Below are 18580 nucleotides of genomic sequence, written 5' to 3' on the forward strand. Positions count from 1 at the left end.
AAATTGGTCATTCTCATCCCTGATATTAAAAAGGTCAAAGTTGATTTTGGTGGACGTCTTGAAATGTGAAAGTCCTGTCATTCCTCCATCTTCAGGACCTGGAGCACCATCTTGGTTTGGCTCTCAACGAGGTCCAGGCGGCCAAGAAGACTTGGTTCAACCGAACGCTTAGTTCCATCAAAACAGTCACGGGCACCCAGGGCAAGGAGACCACCTAACCCGCTCGGGGTCTCATTTGTGTCACCCAGAACTTGAACGCTTCTCACTTTCATCCCAGGGTGAGCATCGGTGCGGAACGCCCCGCGCCATTTTCCTTCCTTCCCTCCCCCCTTTGAGGCCCATGACTACAACCAAGTGCACTGACGTAAGGGGCTTTCAAAAAAATGAAAAAAAAAAAACTTTGTTGCCACTCCCCCAGCCTGAGGTGTCACATCCATGCACTGTTTGGTTTGTGTCCTTGTTACTGCTGATATGAACCAACAACGGGGGGGTTCGGTTGGATGTAACTGTAACCATGGTAACATGACAGGCACACTTTCTCTCTCCTTCCTCCCTCTTAAAATAAAATTTAAAAAAAACTACTGGCACAATCTAAAAGACAATTTTCGGTACAAGACCTGTTAGGTGATTTTTTTTTTTTTGTAATGTACAACTTTTTCTTTTGTCTATGTATGTTCTGAATGTGTTTGTGTCGAGTGCGTGCGTGAATGCTTTAATAACGGACTGATTCCAAGTGTGTTGTGTAGGAAATAGAGAGGAAAAAGCACTAATGCATTGATGGAAGATAAGACGTCATGTTTAATGTTTTAACGTGTGTGTGTGTGTGTGTGTGGTGTGTGTGTGTGTGGTGTGTGTGTGTGTGTGTGTGTGTGGTGTGTGTGTGTGTGGACAAGACAGACAAGACAACATTTTGCTATGAAGGTTGATGGAAAACAAAAATGTAGCTTAATGCGATTCATTCACACAAACATAAGCAACCTTGTTCATTTACTCGCACGTTGCTTGTTTGCTTTGGAGGCGTGAATGCTTGCTTGTTCAGAAGTGACCTGCCGTTGACTGGCCCCCAGTCCCAGGTGCACCCCGCCTCTTGCCCAAGGGCAGCTGCGATAGGCTCCAGATCCCCCGCCTCCACCCTAAGAGGGGCGCATTCACTCCACAAAGTCGATGGAATAGAACCCAAAAGCAATTTTCCTGCTTGATTTAATGTATTTTTAATGTATTGCTCGCGACTTCCTATTGAGCATTTTTCTAAATGCCAGGTAATCCCTTACTAATTAAATTTCTGCATATTGCACTCATACGTCAACCAGTTAAATGGACTAAATGGCACCCTGACCGTAACCTTTTTTGTTAGCATGTTTCCACATCTTGAAGTGGCAACACTGCAAATGTCACCCTAAGCTTCATGAAAGGGAAAGTGGATGGATGGCTGTTAGCTTTGGATCTTCATCACTAGAGAACTCCAGTGTGTGGGTGCGTGCTTGTTGAAATCCCCCATCACTCCCACCCCCCCTTGCTTCCGAGCACCACCTGCTCTCCGACCCTAGATCTTGGCAGATACTTTGAAGTACAGAGCGCTGGGCTTACGCTGACTGCAGCACACAAAGGGAAGGCACAAATTCAAACGGGGGAAAACGCTTGTTAGTAGCACACAGCAACACATTATAAGTGCTACTAAGTTTGGCTAATTTGGAGAAAAGCAGCAAAACATGACAACTAATAATACAAACGGGTCTCAGTCCTCACTTTGGATTTCAGCGTGGTCTGACTTGCATACAAATTAGGGTTTAGTCCACCGCCATACAAATGGAAATCAACAGAGAAATAAGCCTTGGTTACACAGAAGGATATACAAGATTTTCCACATTTTCTATTAGCGAGACTTTTTTTTTTTTTAACCCGTTGTGTTCATTGTTGAAAAACTTACCTACTTGCTGGGGTTTTTTTTTTTTTGTGCACAGCCCCATCACACTCATTCTTAGCTAACTTGCAGGATCTGACATTTAATATAATTTGCGTGAGTGAATGATTGCGGTTCGAAAGGCTGGTCCCTACATGTCATTTCAGGTTCCCATGCCCCACGAAAATGTTTTTAAATGTTTATGGTTACATTGTGTGGTCCTCACAAGTGTTTTTCAGGAGGGTTGGTCATCGCAAGTCACAAAAAGCTGTGCATGTTTGGGTCTTTTATAAAGTTTGAAGCCCAGAAGTCATGAAAACAGATTTTTATGTGGAAATAGAATGAAGTAAGTGTCATTCAGAAAGTTTGGGCTACGAATGGTGTGTGTGTGTGTGAGTGTGTGAGAGAGAGAGAGAGAGAGAGAGAGAGGAGAGAGAGAGAGAGAGTGTGTGTGTGTGTGTGAGCGAGCGAGCGAGGTCCTAAAGAAGGCTGTCGCGTTTTAATGTTGACCGCATCGCAAGTGTAAATTGCATCTCGAGGTGAAGGTTGAACAGAATGCTGCCGTTTGCGTGAAAAGGAAAGACAAAAGCAGCCTTTGCAGGCTGGCGCTGGCTTGTGTATACTATAAATATATATAAATATAAATGACTTATGATGTTTTTTCTTTATGGTTTTCTACTCTAAGTCGACCTAATGTTGCCTACCTGCTGCCGTTGAATAATCCACCTGTGTGTGTTTTGACTTTAACTTTATTTTATTGAAAATGATGACAATGCCAAAATGTAGCCCGACCATACGACAACAAACATTGATAACCATGTGTGGACTTTGTAGTAGTGTAGGATGCATTGTGGTGACTTTACAAGCTTCAGTATAAATATATGAAACCCCCACTGTCTGACTTGTTCTTTGTGTGTATGTGTGCTCATAACTAGGATGGACTAAAAGCTATTTAATAATTATAAAACACCATTAAAACTGGAGTTGGATGAAAGTAACCCTGTCTATGTATATTTTTAATTATTGCAGTAATATATTTTGAAAAAGTTTCAATATCCTTTACTGAATGAGGTCCACCCTTTTTCCGATTCAGAGGTGCTGATTTTTTTTTTTTTTTAATTCCAACCGCCTCACACACTGCTGTGAACCGCTTAAGTGAGAGTTGGAGATGAAGCCAACAGAATCACATCATGTGCAAAAAGCAGAGATGCTGTGATGAAGCCACCAAACCGGACCCACTCTATGCTGAGAAATTCTGTCCATAAAAGAACAGAATCTGAAAAAAGGCAGCCTGGGTAGAGTCCAACACTTACCGGAACAAAATCAAACTCACTACCGGCAATGCGGATCTAATATAGGGGCTGAACATTCTGTATCAGGGGGTTTGGTACCCCATATTCCTGAAGTACGCCCCACTGGACTCCCTAACGGATATATATATATCTTCGCCAGGTCCACAAAACAAGTAGATTGGTTAGGCAAACTCCCATGCACCCTTTGGGACCCTGCTGTAGGTGTAGAGCTGGTCCACTGTTACACGGCGAGGATGAAAACCACACTCGACCCCAAAGTTGGAAACGGGCCCTCTCCAGGTCCGGGATGAGATCCTGCCCCAACTGGAGGTCTCGGGGTCTTGTTCAAGAGTGAGCGAAGAATCGGATATAGAGATCTACCGACAGATCGGTGGAGCATCTGCAGTGATGAGGACTTTGTATCGATCCGTTGAAGTAAAGAAGGAGCTAAGTCGAAAGGCGAAACACTCAATTTACCGGTCGATCTTCTTGTGGGTCGTGACCAAAACAACAAGATCCCGGATACAAACTGCAAAAATCAGTTTCCTCTGCAGGGTGTCCACGCTCTCCCTTAGAGATAGGGTGAGAAGCTCGGTCAGCCGCGAGGGGCTCAGTGTCGAGGCGCTGCTCCTCCGCATTGTGAGGCGCCAGATGAGGTGGCTGTGCCATCTGATTAGGTGTAGTGAGGTGTTCGGGACATGTCCCACCGGAAAGAGACCCCGGGGACAGCCCAGGACATGCTGGAGAGACGACATCTCCCTGGATGAAGTGGCTGGACAGAGAGAAGTCTGGGCTTCCCTGCTAAAGTTAATGACCCTGCAAAACAACTTCAGATAAAGCAAAGAAAACAGATGGATGAAGACAAGAATTTTTCCACAAATTGAAAATCCAGAAAGAAATTCTCAAATACTTTTTCCTCCCAGTCTACATGAGATGGGTCAAAAACAGTAAACAGTCTTCTACACCCCTGCAAAGTACAAGAACAATGAATTGCGTGAAGTACTGTCTGCGGAATGCTTGCAGGTCTGCTACTGTTTATTGTTGCAAGCCGTGATGCGTCTCAGCGGCCCTCTGAGATGTTGACAGATTGCACAGCAGCAGGTGTGACGCTGATACCTGAGAGCAGACGTCACCTTCATGCCGTCAGCTACACCTCCCCACTTCCTCTCGGTGTCCTCACTTCCACCCACACAAATGAGATTGAGGAATAAATGCATACTGTACACTCATAGATGACTGGCTTGGTACAGAGATACATTTATGCTATTCTTGTCCAAATCTATTTTTTTTTTTATTTTTCAGCCTGATAAGAAAAGTCAATTTTTCTATTCCAATACTGTAATCCCAAATTTATAACAAAGGGCTACATTCCAGATCCCCCCGCCCTCCCGCACTAGATAAAATCTGCAAATTAGTGATCATGTAATAATATTTTCCAATAATTCATCCCATTTACTGTATAGAGCAGGAATGCCCAGACTTTTTACCCCAAGATCTACTTTTCAAGCAACCACCCTCTCGTGAGCTACTGAGGAGGTGTTGGAGGGTGGGTGTGAGTTTGATGCTCCCAATGTTGTTATTTATGTTATGTGATATATTATACTATTTATAAATATATATGTATATTCACAATACAGAATTAGCTTTTTGTGCACTGTATTGTGTGTGCTTTCATCCTGGATCAGGCTGCACCAAGGTGGAATTTTCAAACTACACACCATCTGATTCTGCACTTTATACTTTAGCTTCAGACCAGACCTTTCCCACTCGGAAAAGAGAAAATCTCATCCAGTTTAACCGCTTTTTCTTTGATTATTCACATACTCCGACAGTCATTTCATCTTAAAACAGCAGCATTTCTTTTTTAAACTTTCTCCATTAACATCGAAAGTAAACATAAGCAGCATGTCTAGCTCGTCTTTGTTTGCTCTACGTTGCCCAGACTGTGTTTCAAACTAAAGCTGCGGTGGTGGACGCTTTCATTATAAATCACATTGATGGGCTGTGTAAGTACTGTAACATTTGTAATTATGACTGTATGCCTTTAAAAGTTATACTATACTATACTATAATATACTATATATTATATTATACTTTCAATTTGCATTGGATTTTTATTTTTATTTTTTTTTTACATGCAACGCAGAATATCTGCGAAGAGACTGCATCAGCGGTGCACAATTGCGTACGCGCACAGCTTAGAGGTACATTGAGTGATGTTTTTTTTTGTTTGTTTGTTTGTTTTGGGTTTTTTTTTTTTTGGCACGCTGTCCCGCGATCGACTAAGACTGCCTCCGGTCGATCACGATCGACGCATTGAGCACCCCTGGTATACAGGTTTGGTGCATACTCTGTCACCACTAAACAATCCAAGATACACACACGTGAGGTACACGTCTGCATTCTTCATTGTAGTAATCATGACTGTGAATGTGTGTACAGTATCCCTTGAGTGGCGCAGATTGCGTGGATGAGCAAGTACTGTCGCCAGGATAGTTCCAGCACTGAATATATTTTTTTAAATCCTTACAATTTAATTAGGTTGCACCTGGTGAAAATGTGTCAAAACAAAATACTATATAAATCAATTATTTAGGAGGAGAGGGAAAACGGCATTTACCACATTTACCTATGTCAAATACATGATATAATTGTGTATTTATTTTTCATTAAGTAACATCAGCCAGTGTGTTGTCCACAGACGATATGCTTTTGATTACTGTACATTGCCACCAGTTATGAGTGAAAGGGCAAGTGTTAGCATCGCATGCTAATCAACAACGTTGATGTTCCCGTTACTACAGGATGACGGGCTGACCTGCAATGTGCATATTTATTTGGGGGAGATCTTTAGGGTGTCCACTATAAAAAGAAACTTAAAATAAGATAGGGGTGAGGTGGTCAAGAATTTAGGGTTGGGCCCATATGGTATAGTACTTCATTCCGCCACAACACGCCGGGTGGCACTAGAAACAAGGAAACAAACTGTTAAGCTTGTTTAAATGTGGTCAAAGTTAGTGGAAGGAGTACAATTTCCAGTATAAACTTTTTTTTTTTTTTTTTTTTACATGGTCGAACAGTATCACAACGTTTCATCATTTTTCCGGGTGGATCCGGAACGTATCATGTTCTATAAAAGGCTCTCTTTCCAATATTCACTGAAGAAGAAGAACAATTAGAATGCACATGTCCACCTTAAATGAATGATAAATTATTTTGCATTAAACAAAATAGTTAAATAAAAATCGACATGGCATCTTGCTCACATTTTAAAAATTGTTTGCTAAAGAGGAAAAATAAAATATGTCCGAGCATTTACGTGCACTTCATTCAGTAATTTGTAAATGATTGACAATTCACATGTCACATCGTTTGAACTCTGTTGCTACCCAAAACAGCAGAAAAACTGTTTCAGGAGGCTAAACACATGTTGGAAACACTGCACAGTATAAAAGAACATCATTTTTAACTGAGAGATTAATTCATACGAATGAGCGTTTCAGGAGACTACGATTGTGGTCATTGACTCCCAGAAGGGAAGGGTTTATTATTGTTATTTATTTTTTTTTCTAGATCAGGCTGAATCACCTGCTGTGTGGGTGGAAGCTTTCCCGGCACCACTGGAGCTAAAAGTGTTTTCATCCTTCATTCGTTTTGCGACCCACGGTGACCTGCCAAAACGGCAAAAAAATGAACTTCATTGCCATTTTTATGAACTGGGCCGAGATTTTTTTTCCCATTCGTTCCGAAGTTTCCTGGTGATTCTGGACTTCAAAGAGTGTTCTAAGGAACTGAAAAATATCCCCGCATCAGTTAAAACAAACAACTATTTAAAAAGACCAAGACCATTGATGTATGTGTGAGTATGGTTTCTGGGTTTATCTATGACCTAAAAACATTTTTTTAGTTGATTATTTATGCCTTTAAAAAATTGTATTTGCCAATTTATATGACTGATAGTACAATATATATTATTTTAACCAGATGAAATGTTTAATGCAGTAAAACAATAGAATTATTTAATGATATTTATTCAAACTCTTGCTTGCACTCTTATTTTTCTCATGATAAAAGGATGCTTTGTGAAGCAAATTAGCTGACAATTAGTTCACAAGTGGTCATATGTGATGATTCAGCACTTTTTCTCCTTTATTATTCTCTCCCACAAGCATAAATGAAGTGAAGAAATGCAAAGCAGCACTGCCGTGAACATTTGCTACCAAACAGTGAAACAAAGCACATTCTGATCACCTTCATTTTCTTCTCGCCACGTCAATCAGCTCAATAGACTGTGAGGGTTAAATATCGCTCCGTAGTTTCGTAGGCGGCATCATAAAATGGTTCTTTGTCAAAATCTTCCCAAAATAACGAAAAAAAAATATTTACAAGATCATAAGACACTAAATTTATCACAATGCTTGAAATAAAAATTGAAGAAAACAAATGTGATGCGCCAAAAACAGTTCAAGTTGAAAATGTATACAGTACCAATGTACAGTGTATGTGTGTGTGTGTATGTATATATATATATATATATATATATATATATATACATACACACACAGGCATGTGTCCGTATATAGACCATATTAATATGTTTTTTTTACTCTATGAGTAAATACATTCTACTCTACAATCACTAGAACAACATCGTGTACATTCCCAAAGTAAAAAGTTCCGTCGTTTAGCAGGACCACGTTGAACCTTGACCAGCAGGTCTGGACTGTCTGCCGCAACCCGCTGCACATGTGTGGACAAATGAGCGTGTGTACAGAAGTGCGCACAGTATGCAGTGTAGTTGATGTAGATAATGTTCCAACACACGCATACACACACGTGCAGGAAAATGATATGATCCGCAGATATTCTGGTCAGCTGCGAAGGTGAAACTTGATGCCGGATCTATTTGCGATCTCTTTCTGCCCCAGTCGGAAAACACTCTGCGGCCGCGACTTTCCATCCGTGGCTGTATGAGTGCATGCGAGGAGAAAAACATCGATTCCCCATCCCGTGGGGGTGTGGTGTGGGGGTATTGGGTGAGTAAACGGGACGCAGCCAATCCCAGTTGACTTTGGGTGAGAGGCCACGTACACCCCTGACCGATCATCACTCAGTCGCAGTTGATCGATTTGAAATCACTTAAGTCATCTACCAGTGGCGAGGCCCTTCGGTCATGTTTCCAAACAAAAAAAAATTCTGCATTTTTAATGTTATTCTTTTATATTAATAAATGTTTTTCATCACATTATTTCCCATTATGATGTCACTACGATGTTAGTTGAGCAAAGTGAAAGGTGAAGCCGCATTTCAAAAACTTCAGAATTTTTACATTAAACTTGTTCCGCGCCGATTTCTACTGCAGCCCGTTTAGGCATCGGACGAGTTGGGCATGAATTACCGGCGCCCTCCGCTGGCTGCTGTCATGTATTGCAAACCATTATGCAGCTATTTCAACAAGACGTCTGGAGGAGGTAAAGTTAACTTCCTTCTAGTCCCACAGGACCAACAAAATTCTCAACGCCGGATGTGTGACACCTTGACGGGTTGCTTCAGAATCTTTGGCGTGTGGATGAAAACACATCCTGCATGTCTGCAATATTTTCTTCCCGACGAGGCAGGCGGGTAAAAAGATAACACACGCCAGCTAGAGAAAGTATTGCTGCATCCAAGCGTGGAAATCTTTGTATGTTTCAGATGCCAAAAAGTGTTTTTAATGATAGAAAAGTGACGATCCACACACACAAAAAAAAAAAAACGCAGGTGCTTTTGTAAAGCTACACCCAACTCAAATTAGAAGCACCAAACAAACTCTGTGTGGAACATGTACAGCCGTGCTGTGACTTATAAGTTTGTTTGGGTTTTTGTTTTGGGGGATGGGGCAAGTGTTTAAAAAAAAAAAAAAAGGCTCCAAACAATGTGAGTGCTAATAAGAGGTGGATGACGTATATTCTATCCTCCCTGAGCGTGCTGTGTGCAGTTGGGCAGATAGCCAACAGTTTTTTGAAAAAAAGAGGCCTCGAGTCTTTGCTTCAAGCAGTATTGCTACTTCCAGTTGAAGTTCACTGGATAACTAAGCATAAAACAAAACCAAACAGCAGATCTTTGCCTTACAAAAGTCTGCTATCTTAATATGAACACAAAAAGGGAAATGCCATAGACAGGCTAATTGCTCTTCATACACTGCAGAAACCAACCTATGTTACTGCAGCCTAGTTCTGATGGTCTTCGTGTTTCACAATCAAATCTGTGACTTATATTTATGTATGTACAATAGTATAATACAGTACTGTAGAGTGCTATTTTTCTTTAAACCACACAAAAACGTTACAAATTTTTGTTCATCACAGCGGAGAAATTTGATTTGAGATTCAAATTATTTGAGTGACTCGTGAAACAAATTGAACTTGTAAGTCAAAGTGCCACAGTACTGCACACCAACCGCAAGAATCATGGAAGTCGTTGCACATGATTTGCCTTCGCGGGCCACAAAAAAATGATGCGGTGGGCCGCATCTGGCCCTGGGCCCTTGAGTTTGACACCTCCGAAGGAATAAATCTTAAATCCGCGACAATAACAAATGTTCGTGTAGCCAGAATGACTGCAATAGTGTGACTGGAGTGCAGAGGGAATTGAGGAGGTTGCTCAGTGTGTGCCTCATTAATGTGGGCCATCTGGAGCGAGAGCAGGGGGGCCGCAGGGGGGCACAAGAGGGGGGGGCACACACAGGGCATTGCAGAGCACAGACCAGGCAGGAGGGGAAAGACTTCGAGTGGTGGAGGTCACTTTAAAAGTTCCAAACTGTCCTCAACCTCGGAGAGAAGCCTGAACATGCTCACTGATTTTGAGGTGATAAAAATCCAAATGGAATGTTGCCATAAACAAACAATATAAATATGTATTACTGCCATGGGCCAATTTTGACCTCTGCCAAATCTTAACTCTGCAAAGTCAATGAAATGACTCAAGGGGTGGAAAAAAAAAAAGGGTGGTGTGATCTAGATCTAGAATGTTTTCTGGATCTACCTTGTTACCTTGTACTTATCGGGGGAAATCATAAACATAGTCATCGTTTTAACATAGATTAAAAAATTGGAATCAAACTGGTAGCGCTTCACATTAATCAGTACTATAGACGTAAGTCTACATTTAAAAAAGGCTGGTGATGTTTACGTTAAAACAAGATGAACTAGAAATATTAAACCGCAGTGGAGGAGTGAGGCAAGAACACTGCTCCTTCCCAAGATACAATTAAATATTACTTCATGCTTTGTTTACGATGCGGTAAGGTTCTTCAGTTACTGACAGGATAATTTATTTTTTTTTTTTTATCAGGATGTACTGTGTACCATGAATGAGGTTACGAGTATGCGTACTCTTAAGAAGGATTTTGAAAGATGTGGCATTTTATCCAGGACAAAATGTGACACAACCATACTCAACTATATTTCTAATTTATAATTATCAATGAATGAAATAGCAAAGCTTGCCGTCAGAGCGATGTGTACTTGTATACTAGTATATTTTCGACAACATCCTGTGAGCAACTTGCTCCTCCCTCCAGAAAATTGATGGCATGGGACCTTTACATTGTTCTTAAATGATTTTTAGTAGGCAACTTTTAAGTTTCAATTTCAATCAATTTGAATCTCTACACTTTTTTTTTTCTTTCCCAGGCAAATTTAGTTTTAAGGCCCTCATTTAAATCGTCCACCACTCGTGAGGAAAAACTCAAAATACAGCAAGCGGCAACCAACAAGCAAGCCCTTGAAAACACAAGCAGTCCCTACAATTACACTAAATGTGCGCGACGCATATTTGAAATCCAATTTTGCACGGGAACTGCATGTGGCAAAACTCGAGAAACGGAAACCGAAAGGACTAAACTTCCAAAAGAGTCAAAGAACAGCCGCTGAATATTAAGAGTTTCAACTCGGGCCGTCCGTCGGGAGCACATTCCTACCCTAACGATGCAGTATTAACTCCTTATCAGTTCCGTTAAAAAGTTGGATGTGCAATGAGTCCGCCTGAAATCGGCGTTGTCGTCCAGTTGCGCATCAGTACGCATTGCAACGTGTGTGCTTTTGCTTCCGAAGATGATCGAGCAAATTCCCATCAGAGTCGACTGGACGCGTTTCACAGATGACAATGCTTACACACTACACATAAACACGAAGAGCATTCCCTGCCACCAGTGCGACTTTAGAACATGTGCTTTCTGACAGCAAGTAAATGTGTGTGTGTGTGGGGAGGGGGGGGCTAACGTAAGATTGGCTGATTAGAGGACGTGAGCACCCCTTGAAAAAGGCTCAGAAAGACATCCAGAAAGGGAAGCGAGTGCCATTATTATACTAAGAGCAGCGATTAATAGGAATAATAGCAAAGATAATATTGGTTCTCCTACAATTAGCTCGTGTATAGAAAACTGGAAGAAAGCTATAGTGTGTTATTACAGGTACATTACACCGTATCATCCTAAAATTATTTATAACAATAAGTTATCCTTTAAAATGTATTTACATATGTACATTGTCATAATATTATACTCAACAAACTGCTCATATGTGTGTATGTATAATGTGTATAATATATATATACACACACACACACACTACATATATGTGTAATATTCACACACACACACACACACACACAGACGCACATCATTTGGATACAATCAAGACGAGCTATTGCAACGCCGCATGAAGTCGCCGGACATTCTTCTTGAAGAGAGGAGTTCATGTGTATTGCTATTGCTATAAAGACCAGCCAGTTCACGCTTTTTTTCCTCAAATATGAGTATTGCTTTAGGGGAAACTTGGCCCCACCCCCCTCCCTTACAGTCCCCCATCCTCCTCCTCATCCTCCTCCTCCTCCCACCGTGACGTGTCCGCTTCATCGAGAAGAACGAAAGAGGAGCAGTCACCTTCTGCTGCTTGTTTAGAAATCTGTGAGCGCAACAGTAAAAATAGAAGAAGACAAAAAACAAACAAAAAAAAAGAAACAGGAAGGAATTGTGAGCCGCCACAGGGTAACGTGTGACGAGGTGCGGGGATCAGGGGGGTCCGAAAACTTGCCGTCTCTTTTAGAAGTCAGAGAAGAGATCCTGGGGGCCCAGGTGGATGATGAAAGGAGCGAGGGTCCGCGGCTGGTAGAAGGGATTGTCTATGAAAAGACCCCCTGGAACGACACAAAGACGTGAAGTCACACATCTGGCACGCACATTTGAGATTTTTCAAACTACCAAAGTTAGTTTGGCATTTGCAGCGCCGCCACTTCCACGACTTGAACCGTTCTCGGAAACGTTCCAACAAAGCGAAAAAAGGTTATTGGAAGGGTGGCATTTCCTAATGTTTAAATTACACTCACCACTAATTATGAAGGGATAGTGTGACATTTTCAAAATGCTTAATAGAAAGTTGGGAGTCGTCCTTAAAAATACATTTCAGTCAAGAATGTCACACAGTCTTTATGCACCCATTTGGTATCGCGAATGTTCTCATTTGGGGGGCAGATAAGGGAGCAGACTTTGGGGAAGAGGTGGCCTCACTCCGGAATGTTTGCCGGCCAATTGCGGGGAAGTATATCATCTTCACACTAAAGCTAATGACTAAGTTGTTGTTTGCTCAACCTATTGTACTTCCACGTTCCGCAAAATGGATTGAAGCACTTCCTCCCGCTTCAGATGAGTTGCGAAGGGGAAGATGACAAAGCAACCGTAGGAAGTTTCAGTGTTTACATTGTGTTTGCATTGTCTTTTTTAAAAATGGTAAACGTCACAACTGAGCCACAAAAGATGACAATATCTGATGTGTAGGGTTTATTCGCACATACGATCGCATTTAGCTGGAGTCCGAAGCCACCAGAAAACAGAATTTCACCAAGTTTGGATGTTTGTTATTGTTTTCTGGGTTTGGTCACGTGAAAGCAGAATGAGTGGACCTCAAACCACCCATTTTCTATTTGTTTCCCTTGTTCTAATGAAGTAAATGAGCTGGAGCCTAACCCAGCTGACTGAGTGAGAAGCGGGGTACACCCTTGACTGGTCACTTGGTAGTTACAGGGCACACAGAAACAACCAAGAAATCGCTCCACAGTCCAACACAATGCAGCTTCCAGAGAAAGTCCACCACTTTCTTCTTCTCTGTACTAGGACTTATTGGACCACCACTGCCGCATTGTCCGCAAACTTCACCATATGAGAGCTTGGCAATTTCGCTAAGCAGTCAGAGGTCGGTAGTGTGAACAGGAGGGGGCTCAGCAGACAGCCCTCGGGGGAGAAGTACTGAGTGTGACAGAAAAGGAGACGATGTTGTGGATCCAACAGTCTGTGGTCTCAAGACATCTATGGACAATTTCGGGTCTTCTGTTGAACTAACTTGCTAGAGGCAACCTTCGAACCTCAGACATACTAACTAAGAAGTGCCTAACCTGCAATAAATAAATACATAAAATCCTTTAATATTTTGCAGTGTAGCAAAGACAGGCATAATAATCCATCATCTTTTTAATTAAGAAATAAGAGTTGCTATTTGTGTTGTGCATTTTCTTGCTGCTGCTGTTGATTCCATAATTTCATCACTTTTTGCTTGTTACAAAGTATTTCAGGTTAAAAAAAATATATATGTATATATATATATATATATATATATATATATATATATATATATATATTATTGTTGAAACAAACTGATCCTTCACCTAAAAATCCCGATCGCCTATTTTCAAAGATCTGAACAGCCATCAAGACAAAGTGGGAGCAACTTACTCTACCTAGTGAGGAAGTTGGAAATTCTCATTACTGAAATAATGAACAAATCAATACAACTATAATACTGGCCCTGCCAATCATTTGAAATTGCTTTCTTCAACGTGATCACGTACTGCTAAACACGTCCGCTTATACGAGGACGCACAGGTCTGCCTCACGTTCACTTGCGCTGTAGATGATCTCCTGTAGGACACCTGCTAGGTTTTAGTCCTTGGGAGGTAATTGGACTGCGCAGCTGAATCCAGAGTGCGGGATCTGACTGAAAGATGGAAAAATTGTCTTCTTGTTTCCAGCTCGCCATAAAGACATGACATTGAACTCACAGAAAAGATTGAAATTTCATGTCCATACATGAGGCAGGAGCATCAACGATTAGCATGTCATTGTCCTCTCATTAAGTGGAGCTTCAATTAGACCTCGTTGGCAAAAACAGAAATGTAGTTTTTACTGAGAGTTAAGAAAATATAAGCTGTTTACAAAAAAATTACACCAGTCAGATTTTCACTTTCATAGGAAATGAATTTTATTCAACAAGATTGTTTTTTTTCACCCCTATACATCCCCTCACATAGCTCACATTAGTTTTATACTTTACAGAGATTTTGTATGACTTATTGCAAAAGTTAACCCCCTCCCAAGCAAAGAACAAATTAACAATCGATATAATTTAGGATGCGACACAGTATAAATTTCACAGTACAAATGCTTCAAGTTTTTGACTCCAAAATATAAACCTCCAGTATATTGTTTTATTTATTTATTTATTTATTTATTTGGGGGGGGGGGGTCGTCAAAAAAGCACTTCTCTCTCTCTCTCTATATATATATATATATGTACACCTTAAGTCTTTAATTCTCTCCCAATCACTGAGAGTGTAGAGAAAGAAGAAAAAGTGTTCCTTGTGGAAAAAAAAACAAGCAGGAGTGTTTGGTTTGTGTCTGGTGGTCTAAAAGAAGTGGTAGTGGGGAACGGGGTAGGCAGGTACTTTCATGACTGGCAACAGAAGCATTCTCTTGGGCAAACCTAGAGGGGAGACATGAGAAGAGCACAGCTCTACGTGAGTGAGTATTGAGGCCTACAAAAGAGTTTGTAAACGCTCAGCTATGAGACCGTGCCCAGCTTGGTCCTCAGAGGTTTGGATGAGTAGACGTTGCCGGCAGCAGGGTTAGTTGTTAGTTGTTAGACATCTTAAAGCAGCGGACAGAGCTCGTGCGTGATTAGAAAGCAGGACGCACTATTAAAGATGTGAATCAGAAAGAGAAGAGCGGTTCTTCGTGTCTGTGGATTAGCAGACCTCGCTGCTACAATATTTGGCCATATCAGACCCACAGAGGAAGTCTTATTAAATACACAGCCACTGACCAAGTTGCAAGCGGCGAGGGAGCGGAAGCCCAATCCCCATTTTCACGTCCGACAATCTTTTCTCAAATGGCATGTAGGGAATTGACCTCCTTTCAACTAGTGGGAGCTATCAGCTGGTGCTGAAGCTTGGATGATCATCCAGCAAGGATCATGTCGTAGCTCACAACAGTAAAAATGCACGCAGATGAGGCAACATAGCGCAACTTTCTTCCAATCTATCTGGATGTCTAAAATGGAGTAAAATAGATATTATGACTAGGATAGCACTCAGCAGTACAAAGATCTCCAAAGGTGTCTGGAGGATGCAAGGATGAACTGTTTCTGACGATGACGAACTACATTTTGGTGAGAAATAACACAAGTCTCCAAAAAGGATTTGTGTGAAAGTTTTATTATACAAATGTTACATTTTTGGACCGTACTGTGGAACCGTGATGCATGACTTATTCATTCTGTGAACAAGTCACAACCTAATTTGTTTGCATTTCACATCCTCATTAAAACAAACCGTAGTGCGATCCATCTGGTACAACCACCAAAGACTGCCACAATTGTCTCGTTACATTATTAATAGTTGAAAAACAGCGCAGTGTTGTCAAGGAAGATTATAAAAATGGAATCAAAGAGAATTTCAAGAAATAAACTGGTCTCATGAAGTCATGAATTAAGCCCAAAGCCAAAGTTTCTTGATGAGCGCCTTCAAGGGAGATGTCAGAGTGAGTGATGTGAGGAGCTCCACCTCTGCTTGGCCTTATAAAGTATGGATCGGTGTTAGCATCTCCTCCATGATCCTTGAGAGTCTTTTAATTTTGTATTTGGCTGTCCCATTCAATAAAGTCAACAAATGCGTAATAAATTCAGAAAATCGTAACCAAACTTTTTCCCATCTCGCTAGCTACGCTAAAACAACACTGCACATACTCTTCTTCTACCCTCTCCCCTCGGGCAGGAGGCTACGGAGCATGTAGAGCAGGACCACTAGGCTGAGGAACTCGGAAGCTGTTAAACCTGGAAATTCGCATGCACAGTCCTTTGCAACGCTTCCACCCCCCCTACGCAAAACTTATTCTTTTCACAAAGGATCATCGAAATATGATGAAAATGATTACAATTACATTAATTACGTGACATACATTGGTGATGACAGTCGCGTATCATGCTTTTTTCTTAATGAATTGCTCTTATTAAAACTTAAAGGGATCAATATGGTCCGGTCCTGCTATCAACTAGTTACAGTAACTCCTGGTGCAACAAAAGTTATTAAATATAAGTTATTACACACAACAAGCCAATGGTAGGTGTAAGATGAAGTGAGCATACTGCTTTTTTCAGGCTTGTAGTTTTTTGTTTCTTCAGTATGTTAGGTGGCAGTTTTTTGGTTCATGGAGCACGACATCAAGTTTCGGCTGACAGATTTGAATTCTGGGGTGGGGGACGGTAACTCAAGTGGAGAAAAGGGAAAAACCACTGGACAAAAAAGTGGCATGGACCATTCCCTAGTGTACTGTAAGCCCAATTCGAAGTGGAAAAAAAACAAGGCTCACTATGTGCTGTACGTCACTATGTGCGGATCTATGGAACTCTTATAGGTCAAAAATACCATATGCACTTGCCAACAATTGTGACTCATTCCTGTATATGAGTCCCAAGGAGCATCCTGAGCAATGACGGCCATGGAAACAATTAGCAGGTATAAAGTTACGGCCTGTTTACTGCAGCGGGGACTATGAGCAGCTCACACTCCGCTAATCTAAATAGAAATAACAATTTCAGCAGGACAGATTGTGTTTCTCCGGTTAGTAAAAGTCCCAAAATAGCAACACCCATTCGGCCATTTTGTGGTACTTCCTCGACTTCTACTAGGTCACAAGCTGATGAGCCATTTCACGCACAAAATTTCACACACACTCGAGGAAATATACAGTGGAGGTTAGTTAAATAATTTGTATGAAAAACAAACCCATGCCATAAATACTGTACAAAACAGATGAAAAACTGTAAGTCCAACGGTAAACTAGTTCATTGAGTACGATTTCTAACCATCGTAAACCGAGGAGCCCCTGTACTTGTAGTTTGCTATCCAAACAAATACTACATAATGGCTACAGCAGTAGTTTCAGTCACGTGCTATGGCTGATGTGTGGCCGATGGATTTATGGTTTCCAATTTGTTTACGGTGTTCCGTTCTGACGGCAGATACGTAAGCCAAATTTATACGGCGCAGTAATTCATAATTACAGTAATGTTTTGTGTGCAAAACATTTACGGGCCATAAATACTCCACAATCAAATGAAAAAGAGCAAGTGTGGAGGAGTTTGCCTTCTTGTGCAAAATGGAGATTGTCAGAACGGTCGTAAACTGACTCCTTGAACATATTTTGACTAGAAATGTGCATCTGGTGAGATTTCCTTGATCGACTTTTAAAACTAGAAATATTATCAGTCTACAATCAAAACAATACATTGGGGGAAAAAAAGAGCTTTCTGCAAAGGTTCTGCTCTCTCGATTCAATGACAGCACCATATTGAGCAGAATTATGCAGCCTTGAAGACTCATGACAGACGACTCAACAGCACCTCTGGCGGTGCAGTCATCAACAATTCCGCACAATCGACCGATTTCTAAGCAATCATTCATTGATTACTTTGCCTATCTTTACTTCCTGTACCTTTTCTTCTATATCATATATTTGAGTAGAAGGGCCTGTTGCACTCTCATTTCCCGTTGGGATTAATACCATCTCATTTGATCTTAGCTTGGGACCAGAAAGTCAGACAGCAGTGCTTGGCTGAATATCAAGTGGTGAGTGGATACTTAGCTGAAGAGCACATTTCTTTGAAGAACACACACCAAATGCAACCACACACAGGACAGAAAGCCTGCAGCCCTGATCAGCATTTAAACAATTAGAGAAGCACGAAAAACTTAAAGGAAAGATAAGATGGTAGACAGTCAAAGGCAGAAGATTTTGAACCATTAGAATAATTGCAGTTGCTGTTGAGTGAGGTCTGCGTGTAAAAAAAAAAAAAAAAAAAAAAAAAAGGAGGAAGAAAAGTGACAGACAGGAAGTGGGCGTTGCAATAACAGGAAAGAACAAGTCCCACGTACCGTAAGCAGGAGCAGCTGCGGCGGGGCTGTAGGCGTACGGCGTTCCGAAGCCTGTTGACGAGGCGGCGAAACCGTCAAATCGTACACTTGTAGCATCTTATACACTGATTAAACCTGAAATCTAGTGATGAATAACAAAAATGTTTTA

At 41.2% G+C, this 18580-nt stretch overlaps 2 protein-coding genes across 6 annotated transcripts in view; one reads left to right on the plus strand and one right to left on the minus strand.

The window, feature by feature from the left end:
* The window catches only part of LOC133490970 (rab GTPase-activating protein 1), a 78366-nt gene extending 77540 nt beyond the window's left edge, over positions 1 to 826 (plus strand). For all 3 annotated transcript variants that reach the window (XM_061801726.1, XM_061801727.1, XM_061801728.1), the window contains one exon: positions 96 to 826. In XM_061801726.1, the coding sequence (XP_061657710.1) occupies positions 96 to 218 (123 nt within the window). In that variant the 3' untranslated portion in view covers positions 219 to 826. The remainder of the gene's footprint in view (positions 1 to 95) is intronic.
* Positions 827 to 7347: 6521 nt separating this feature from the next.
* strbp (spermatid perinuclear RNA binding protein) overlaps positions 7348 to 18580 on the minus strand; it is an 80809-nt gene continuing 69576 nt past the window's right edge. For 2 of the 3 annotated variants that reach the window (XM_061801659.1, XM_061801657.1), the window contains exons 18-20: positions 18433 to 18483; positions 12267 to 12369; positions 7348 to 12137 (exon numbers count right to left, since the gene is read on the minus strand). In XM_061801659.1, coding sequence (XP_061657643.1) covers positions 12275 to 12369; positions 18433 to 18483 — 146 coding nt within the window. In that variant the 3' untranslated portion in view covers positions 7348 to 12137; positions 12267 to 12274. Of the gene's footprint in view, positions 12138 to 12266; positions 12370 to 14513; positions 14985 to 18432; positions 18484 to 18580 lie in introns of those variants that run through there. The other variant, XM_061801660.1, reaches the window with a different exon arrangement.

This window comes from Syngnathoides biaculeatus, chromosome 17 (assembly GCF_019802595.1).
Source record: "Syngnathoides biaculeatus isolate LvHL_M chromosome 17, ASM1980259v1, whole genome shotgun sequence".
Lineage (NCBI taxonomy): Eukaryota > Metazoa > Chordata > Actinopteri > Syngnathiformes > Syngnathidae > Syngnathoides > Syngnathoides biaculeatus.